At 34.0% G+C, this 10,409-nt stretch overlaps 1 protein-coding gene across 1 annotated transcript; it reads left to right on the forward strand.

The window, feature by feature from the left end:
* The first annotated feature begins 3,507 nt into the window (after positions 1 to 3,507).
* Positions 3,508 to 9,400, forward strand: LOC127881186 (heat shock 70 kDa protein 12A-like). The gene is made up of 7 exons (XM_052428891.1): positions 3,508 to 3,919; positions 4,343 to 4,493; positions 5,084 to 5,235; positions 5,684 to 5,905; positions 6,579 to 6,735; positions 7,003 to 7,137; positions 7,236 to 9,400. The coding sequence occupies exons 2-7, from the start codon at positions 4,355 to 4,357 to the stop codon at positions 8,150 to 8,152; spliced, it is 1,722 nt and encodes a 573-aa protein (XP_052284851.1). The 5' UTR covers positions 3,508 to 3,919; positions 4,343 to 4,354; the 3' UTR covers positions 8,153 to 9,400.
* The last annotated feature ends 1,009 nt before the right edge of the window (positions 9,401 to 10,409 follow it).

The following is a 10,409-nucleotide window of genomic DNA, read 5'->3' on the forward strand; positions in this document are numbered from 1 at the left end:
AAAAAATAACTATAATTGTGTCATATTTTATAACACATAAACTAAGAAAAACTTAAAAACGTTCTGTTTTGTCTTCAACAAGTCTTAAATTATAATTTGACAACAAAAATGGTTGACTATCTTTGTTGTGTAGTATAGCATAAATGATGTACGCCATTTAGAAATCCCCAATATTGCTGTATATTTGATCATGCGACACATGGACAAATTTTTGGTTCTGGAACTTAAACGAGTAAATGCGTCGGTATCGGCTTTTTGCTTCGAATAACTTACGGTAATATGGTCCAAATATCAAAATCGGAGCATTATAGTTTTCTTCCAGATCGCAAAAATAATGTATTAAGATCTTTAAAGAAACGTTTTGAATGTAAAATATCCATTTGCAAATTAAACTCAAGATTTAAAACAAGGAATGATGCGACATAAAGACCATTTACACGCCGTTAATCACGGGCGCCACCTCTTTTTGCGATGCATTAATAAATGAGCCATGCTACTTCCGAGATGTCGCTTAGGACAGGATGTTTTGCAATTTCACGGATAATTCTTCAGAGGGAAAAAGTTGTTTATGTTTTCCCCCAACATATTTCGCATTTTTTTAAACCTCGGGCAATGTAGTGCGATACAGAGAAGATTAATTCATCCACACATGTAAATAAACATACAATCACAACCGATTTCGAAACGTAAGGACCTTTATAAGAATTGGCATGGTCGAGTGTTTGAAAGTAAATCGACGTCTTTTGCCTGTGTAGCGAGCACATTTCCACCAGATTAATTCGAAAACGACATCAAACGATTGCGTTTAACATATAATAGTTGCTGCATACAAATACACTCTGGCTTCTTGCAGATAAAATAGACAATTTTGCATTTTTTTAAAAGAGATGGAGCAAATGCCAAGGAGGAAGCGCTCAGGACACAATGCGGCGCTAATGCACGATATATGAATTATAACATGTCTTAAATTTGATAGATAACATTTCTTTTTATTAAATAGTTACCAAATCTATACAGAATATATACACATTCTATAAAAACATGACGTTAATATGTAAATATATATGTAACCAACCCAATTAAGAAGTCAATAACCTAAAAAAAAATATTGCACGATAGAAACCCAACATGTGTAATTTTTAATAGATCAAATAACTGAATACTCAACTCAAATTATGTTTTCTATAACAAGTATGTTTATACAGTAACATAATTCACGAAATAATTGAAAGATGTTACGTCTTCTTAAAACGATAAGTTTTGTCCCCTTTTCCAATCGCTTAATTCACTGAAGGACAAAGGTCAACGAATCTTAATTAGGCTACAATATTTCGTTTGTTATGCAAAAAATAGGATTTCTCCGGCTTTAATCTTAAACTGTTTTTTTTACACTAAAGCTTCTGTCCAGTTTTATAGTATATTCAATCAGAAATCTCGAAAATCTCTTTGCAACACATGTTTCTTTATAATTATTTAGACTTTACTTTTTTTTAAATATTTCATTGTGATCGAATTGAGAAAAAATATCGAACACTCAACCTAAAATACGACAAAAAAGTGCATGGTCGGCTACAAAAAAGCTGAAAATGTGCATTGGCGCCACCTCATGCCATTCACGCCATCTTGTAGGTATTGGTTTGATCTCTTTTGGAACAATACCAAATTATGTTTTAGATCGAAAAGAAGCCAATGTTCTGTGTGCATGGAACAACTTATATATGTTCAAAGCTATGGTTCGATGTGTTAGCGATTTCATTGAATCAAAAATGTGCTCGTCACACAGGAAAAATACATCGATTTTCTGTTAACAACTTCACCATGCTATCAAGGTCATCACGTTTCCAAATGGGTTATTTGTCTATGTGTATGTACATGTGTGGATGAATAAATCTTCGCTGAATAACACTATTGCCCGATTTTAAAAATAATGCGAACTGTATTGACTATTGAACAAAACATATAAAATCTACTCAATCTGTAGAATTATCCGTGGCATTTAAAAAACATGCGGTCCTTAACGCCAACTCGGAAGTATTATTGGCTAATTCATCAATGCATCGCAAACAAGAGATGACGCCCGTGATATATCGATGTATTATGCTGATTTGCCAACACCGTTATACATGAGTACTTGTCGAGTCGCTGTACTTATTTTTAAAGCGGGTATATACGATCTTGTCAAATATTTATTGATTAATATAAAATGTGTAAAAAACTTATTATACATATATTGCAATATAAACTAAAATAAAAGTTAAGAAGAACATGTGTCGAAAAATGCTAAATAAGCCAGATATTTAATTCTGAAATCGAAAAAGGCTGTACAGCCGAATTCACTAGCATGTATATCATGCATGTACGATGTGAATCTAAATTTAGTTTAACGGTTCATTTGAAATTCCTTCAGCTATATCGATTCATACGACACATGAACACTTACTAAAAAGACGAATGCATCGGTTATTGTAGGAAAATAATTACGAATTATCTTCGTCACAATCGGCTCGGGGCGCTAATTTGTATTTGCTGTATTTTATCAAATTCGCCTTAAATGTATCATTTTTCTTGCATATTGTGTGTTATTATAACATATTTGTATCAATATTTTACAATTCAGCACATATAAAAATCGTATATACCCGCTTTAATTAATATCCGAAGTCTTCAGCTGAATAAAACACAACCTTTTTTATCTCCAAGCTTACTTTAAAATATTAGTATTCATTTGGTGTTCACGCTCTCGGAGCACGGTCTCCGATAAGATTGAAAACTACGTTCGTACATATCTCAATGTATGTGGATGTAAAACAGCTCATAATTGTTCAAAAAATCTTTAGTCAAAACTGTTTGATTATATTGACGATCATTTTCAACAACAAAATCCAATAAAAATCAACGCCTTATATCTAAAAAGATATTTCTTGTTATTTAAAGGTAATCTTTCTCTGAGTAATACATCATTTCAACAGTTTGTTTTTATGAATAACGCAAAGAGGTTAAGCCGTTTTCTAAAACATACATTAGATTGGTTTTAGAATATGATATTTATTGCAAAGAGTTATTGTTGTGTGAAATTCATCCCACACCATATTTTAGGGACGTTTTAAAACGGTTGCGTAAATGTGAATATCCAAAATGGATGCTAAAATGGTTCTCGAAAATGATATTCATTTTAACCAATTTCATGTTATTAAAATGAAACGTGTTGCTTTATCTTGTCCAGATAAAGATGCCGAATGTGACCTCTATTATCATACAGAACACGGTTAATTATAGTTACTCTGGAGTGTGCTAGATTTTGGAAAGCCCTCTAGTTTTTGGTTCAAACCAAGCTGGCCAGTCTGAACAGTTTAAATTCAAGTAAAATACAATACATTACGTTAAATAAGATTTGTTCCTCTGTGTTTCAAATATATTATGTTTATTTTGTTGATACCGATTGTTAATTTTCATTTCATAAATTTACTGACGTGTTACCCAAGATTATCGACCATGTCGCCTAAATGATATGTTATCAACTTATACTGACCTACGCATAGCTGTTGAAAAATAGATTAACTAAGATCATTAATTTTCTAAAAATGATAACCTAATTTTGAAAACGAAAGAACAATTTTAGTTGGTTGAAGCACTTAAATTGCTTGTACTTTCGTTTTTAAAATTCCATTTAGTTTTCAGAAAATTAATGTTCTTATATATATTTCAAACAACAATACGTTTTTCCAAAGTAGAAGTGATACACTTAATACCAACATCTCCAACGGAGTGAAGACATCGATCATAACATAACACTATATGGATAGTGTTGTTAAATACACTACTTGCAGTGTGTCGCATTACCGAGATATCTGTTACATGTGAAGGGGAAATAACAGGACTGTAAGGTGCAGAAGACATTTTTGAAAAAGACTCCACGCAAGTATTTAAAAGTCTGAATTTGTTTTTATTTAAATAACTAACTTATATATAATAAATAGCCAACGTTTGGTATTTTAACATAGTCATATTTCTATATGCATTACGTGTGCAGTGAATTTTGTAATCTGTTAACCTATATAGGCGAAATCGAAACTTAAATACAAAAGATAAAGAAACACATGTTATAATAGACCTGTTTACTACGATATGAATAAATAACAATATAATGACAACATATATAAGCATTGTGCTTAGTATCTTAAATCCGACCAAACTTAAACCTCAGTGACTATTACATACATTTGATATGTTGGTTGCATAATATTGACGTACCTGTACCGTTGATTTCAAACATACATGTATGTGTACATGAGTCCCGATGTATTTGAAAAATGACTGTGCTTACTGGCAATTTATTTTGTAGTTAGCGGAAGCCATGGTGCTCGTGGTTGCAAGTCTAGATTTTGGAACGACCTACTCGGGATGGGCGTACTCGTTCACACACGAGTTTCAGCAGGACCCCACCCAGATAAAATCAAAACACTGGAATGCAGACCAGTTCATGTCAAATAAAGGTGTTCAATTAGTCGAATAATCACAATTTCGTTCGCTATGTTATTTAATACACTCAAATCAACGTTGAAATGCACCGAGATTATTTTGCCATAACGTTGTAAAATGTATTGTATTAGCCATAATAGAGCACAAGTCTTATGTTGTTGTTTGCTTCACAAATAGAAATATAGGACTTTATTCTGTTGAAATCAATAACCATAGTTGTACTTGCAAATGGAACGTATTTCAATTCTATAACTACAAAACTTACCATTTTGGGATTTATAATTTATGTTCACTTTATGTATCAATTTCAAACAAGACTTCAGAAATAAACTTATTGCATTTTAAGACTGACAGATTTGTAACAATCAGGAAATATTGTACCTTTAATGGAAGTTTCAAATTAAAATACAAATGCCATCGAATCAAATGCGCTCAACTTAAATCAAAGGTATCCGTTTTTTTTAAATCCAAACCTTATAAAAAAACACTTAGCCGGAATACACTGTCAGAAATTAAACATAACATAAAGCATAATTAACTGCTAGATAACACGAAGACGCAGCGTCGAATAATACCTAAGATGTTTAAGATGTTTTCTTCACAGCGCCAACGTGTGTTCTTATAAATTCTGATGGGAAAACTGTAGACGCATTTGGGTATGAGGCTGAAGACAAGTATGCCAAACTGGCGCAAAAAAACGAACACAAGGATTGGTACTACTTTAAGCATTTCAAGATGAAACTATTCGAGAGTGAGGTATATATAGCCTTTTATGTTGATACAGTTTTCATATATAATCAAATGTTTTAATGGCATGATTATTTGTAAATGTAGCGATTGTGTGTATATAGGGTGGAGCTGTGTGCGGTAATTTTTTTTTTTCACGAACAATCACTATCAGCAATATATTTCTTTTATAAATTGGCGAGGGACTTGCGCATTTTTGCATACTTACACAAATGATACATATACATAAGTGTATTCTTTCAAAGTAATTTATTAAATTATAAACGATAATATTATACAAGATTTTGATATTCAAAAAAATTATTAACAATCACAAAGGGGCATTACAAGCTTGAATTATGTACGATACGTATCTATATATACATTGTGTGTTTAATACATGTAATTCACGAAATCGAAACATGAGCATACCAAAAAGTTTGAATTTGAATATTCCGTGCGAACCTGAATGTTGCAGGGTTTGAGGACAAATGACATGCTCGAGGATGCAACGGGCAAACCATTATCTGCACTTACCGTATTCTCGTCTGCCATCAAATATCTCCATGACGACTTGTTCAAGACGCTGCAGAATGGGACCGGTGGAAGCATTTTTACAGAAGACATTCACTGGGTGCTCACCGTTCCTGCAATATGGAGCGACATTGCCAAGAAGTTTATGAGACGCGCTGCGCTAGAGGTTTGTTAAAAGCTATTGGTACTAACGTGCGCATTATTTTACACATGGTATAGTTATTTTCTATAATCACTGCATGTCTTTTCAACAAGAATTTTAAACAAAGTTAGCGCGTACGTCCACACTGGTAATTATGTGGTATAGTGTTTTGCTGGTTGTCTGTCTGTAGGTCTGACGATCTGTCTGTGGATAGACCGGTTCGTTTCTGATCAATAACTCGTCAATGAATTGACTGATTTACTTGATACTTCACTTGTGCATTGTCCTCGGAACTAAATAACCCCTATTGAAATTGGGGTCATTAAATCAAAGGTCAAGGTCACAATCACAATAAGTGTGCAAATCGTTTCGGATCAATAGCTCGTAAACGAAATGACCGATTGGCTTGATACTTCCCATGTGCATCGGCATTGGAAAGTAGTTCAAGATCAAGGTCACTGTGTCAAGGCCATGTTCTTTATTTTTTTTTTGGGGGGGGGGGGCATCAGTCTCCCGACGCGGAGCTCTTGTTTGTAATGTGTTTTGAATTTGTTTTTTGAATGTAAACACTCGATGAAATTCTAATTTGCCACATAGAAATGTCAGGCACTATATCTTGCATAGTACGCGACAAAACACAAAATTTAGTTCGTGCTGTTTATGTCGAACCGTGCACCTGTTCGTTCAACTTTCACAGGCAGGTATTGAGACCGGCCAACTTACCATAGCGCTTGAACCAGAGGTGGCGTCAATATTCTGTCGTCATTCTAAAATGACCAGGACAGCAACCTCGTCCTCCGTTGACATATCGACGTTTCCACCTGGAACACGTTACCTTGTATGTGACGCAGGAGGTAGGATACGTGAACATATGCTCTTAGGCAAAAAAGTCGCATTTACCCATGATAATGAAGTGTTTAACAAAAATGCTATATAATGTAATCGCAATTCAATAAAAGGTGTTGTTTTTCTCTTTTGAGTCTTCACCACCCACCAGTATGTACTATCTTAAGAGTCTATAGCATTAAATCAGTCAACTTGTTGCTTGCGGTAAAGGGAAAAGGAGATGTGTTGCTGACGCGACTTTTTATTAGTTTTTTTTGTACTTTATTTATTTTAAGGTGGAACTGTAGATATCACTGTCCATGAAATTACTCCAGACATGCGTTTGAAAGAAATTGCAAAAGCCAGCGGTGGTGCCTGGGGAGGAACACAGGTCAATCTGCAGTTTGAACGATTGATTGATACGATAGCAGGTACATGTACTTGAAATGTATTGGTTTAAGACTCGCTCTCAGTTTCGCATATATCTCTTAAATCAAGTTTTATATTGAACTGTGTTGTTATATTTAAGGTTGTAGCGTAATAAATGCGCTCAAAGAAGAATTCATGGACGACTATTGTGATCTTATGGCGACATTTGAGCTAAAAAAGAGAGAATTCAAGGATTCGTCAGACGTTTTGTTTCGTTATCCCTCTTCTATGAGGAAGATGGTTAAAAAACTGACGGATGCATCGTTGGAGGATCAAATTGAGAGATCAATTTATAAAGGCAAGATTTCACGAAATCGCGATAAACTTTGTATCAACTATGACGTCATGATATCATTGTTTAAGACGACAATTCATAATATAATTGAACACATATCTACCTTGATATGCAACCACGCTGAGAGGCAAATCGGACACATCGTGATGGTCGGGGGATTTTCTGAGTCACCGCTGTTGCAACGAAGAGTGAAAGAGGCTTTCAGAGGACAGCACATTATCATTCCTTCAGAGGCGGGTCTAGCGATTCTTAAAGGTGCTGTCATATTTGGACACAACAAGCAGAGTATCGTTTCAAGAATTGCGCGGTTTACTTATGGAAACGACTGTTTTACGGATTTTGATGAATCTATTCATCCGATTAGTAGGTTATATATAAGAAAAGACAACAAGAAACGTTGTGCAGGATTTTTTTCTAAGTTGGTAGAGGTAGGACAGTCTATTCCAGTGGATTACGCTGCAGGGTCCAAAAAGTATTACCCAATAGATGACAATACTGGTTACATGGCGAAGATTTGTGCCACCAAAGAGAAGGCACCGAAATTTGCAGATGACCCAGGATGTTTTCGTGTTGGTAAATTCTATGTAGATTGCGAGGATAGGGAAGGAAACATCGGAGGCGCTATGATTAGCATGTATTTTGGAGGGACTGAAATCGAAGTCAAAGCCTCTCTGTTGTCCACTGGTGAAGAAACGTCAGCCACGTTCGATCTTCCGGACTGAATCCTTTCCTTCTACCTCAAATTTTGACGGGTTTGTTTATTGAGGTATGCTCAGTCGATTGCTACTGGAGCTTTAAATTATTCTTGTGTACTGTGGATGTTTTCATTTTCACAATGTTGGTTAAAATAGCATGAAGGAAATGCTGCATGCTGTATCAATTGTATCAATTTTATTGAGTAATGCCCTCTTTCAATTTACAACACTGGTTGAAAGAAAGAACGAAACATATGATGCCATCTTATTTGACATTAAACATAAGCACAGTTCTCATGAAGACAATGAGAGAATGAGAACGGAATGGGGTTGGAATTCATTTATTGATTCGGTTATGTTCTAATTCAAGACACTTGTCTTTACAGTTTTATTGGTCGAACAAAAGCTGTTTGACTTAGCTTTGTGGCAAAGCCGAGAAACTTTTATGGTTTTTGTCAGTCTATTGAATTTATCATCATTTATATAATTTATTGACACATGAAATTGATAAAAATTTCGTTTCAAGAATTTGACATACACTTGTGTAAGTAAAGTCCAGTGTCTTGTGACAGCGAAAACCCATGTATCATGAATTCGCGGAATCATCTATTTCTTCATTCTTCGAAAATTAATCACAACTCAAAATAAATCTTCAAATACATCAAATTAATTCCACAAAGAGGTGAAAAAAGTTTTCCTATATTTGCAAAAGTTTATGTTAATGGTACTTTGAACGCGTCTACAGTGTCATGCTTGAAAAACACCGACGTCAATGGTTTTGTTTTACTGTGGGGCGAATACCTCTTTAAATGGCGTGGTTACCTCTTTATATGATGTGGTTACTTGATATATGACCCGGTTACTATTTTATATGATATGTATAATTCTTGACATGATATGATTCTTCTTTCTATTGTGTAGATACTTTATTTATATGTTAAGGTTACTTCTATATATGATGCGAATTTTTCTATACATGTTGAGGATACTTCTTTATATGAAATGGTTTCTTGAATATATAGTGATGGGACTTCTCGATGTGGTGCGGTTACTTCTGTATATGATGTTGTTGCCACTTTTTTAATGTGGATACTTCTTTGCATGGTGTGGGTACTTATTAGTTAAGACTGGCGTTGCTCTGATATCAAACCAATAAATAATCAGGAGTCGTATACAAATTGTATTTTGCCCAATTTTTAATATATCTCGAGATGTCATGACATCCAGTCATAAGAAACGTATTTGTTTTCATTTGCCAATAAAAACATAAGATTATGTATTTTAACTTACAATATAACGTCATCAACTGACTTCTGTTTTGAAGAAATCCTAGACCTGATCCGCTTTAAGAGTCAGATTACAATAAATCTAGTTCCCATTGGTACCCATTATTAAGCAGACGATGTTCTCTGTTTATTTTTTACATTCATTTCCATTATCGAATGTTTTATTTCATATGCATTTAAACATTTTATTTACAAACATATAACGTGATAAACATTTAGAATGTGAGTAATATGTACATGCATTTGTCACATGGCATATCGCACGTACTTCAACAGCCTTCTTCAACATTCAACTATTTAAACTCTATATATTTTGACAACTGAGAAACAACATGGAATACAAGTTGTACATGAACAGAAAACTGGAAGCAAATAATAATACACCATAGATGTCATTACGATGAACAGAACTGTACCCACCCAATGCATTTTATGTGAAAGGTTAAAGCTTGGTATCAAGTTAAAGCTGAATATTATACCTCACATAAATTTGTTTCTTCTGTGGGAATATAACCTACACAGGTCCGTTATTTTGAATAGTGCCCGATAAAGATGCGCGCGCATCTAGTCAGCGGGCGCTATTCAGAATAATACATTTGTAACATTTGTACAAGTTTTACAACGCAGCGATTTTTGCATTATATACTTAGGTTTAACGCACGATTCGTTTGGCAGGTCACAAGTGTGTGCTTTTTATTATTAATCACAACTTAAAAAATACGAAAATTAAATGCTATATTTGGTATCAATGTTTTGAAACATGTTGTCTGTAATAAAAGCAAATATTTTTATATAAAATGTATCTGAATATGTGAAATTCTTAACAATAAAAATGAATTTTGTATAAAGAATCGATTTTTTCCGTGTCCAACTTTCGCATGGAGACAACTCGCGTACAACAATAGTACCGTACATGTTATTAATAGTCACAATTCGTTTGGCAGGTCACGAGTGTGTGTTTTTTATTATTAATCACATCTTAAAAATACAAAAATTAA

This window comes from Dreissena polymorpha, chromosome 5 (genome assembly GCF_020536995.1).
Source record: "Dreissena polymorpha isolate Duluth1 chromosome 5, UMN_Dpol_1.0, whole genome shotgun sequence".
NCBI classification, from domain to species: domain Eukaryota; kingdom Metazoa; phylum Mollusca; class Bivalvia; order Myida; family Dreissenidae; genus Dreissena; species Dreissena polymorpha.

Excerpts from the sequence above, each read along its gene's own strand:
- LOC127881186 (XM_052428891.1), top strand. The coding sequence starts at position 4,355 with ATGGTGCTCGTGGTTGCAAGTCTAGATTTTGGAACGACCTACTCGGGA. Across the intron at positions 5,236-5,683 it reads TGAAACTATTCGAGAGTGAG|GGTTTGAGGACAAATGACAT; the intron begins GTATATATAGCC and ends TGAATGTTGCAG. Across the intron at positions 5,906-6,578 it reads TGAGACGCGCTGCGCTAGAG|GCAGGTATTGAGACCGGCCA; the intron begins GTTTGTTAAAAG and ends CAACTTTCACAG.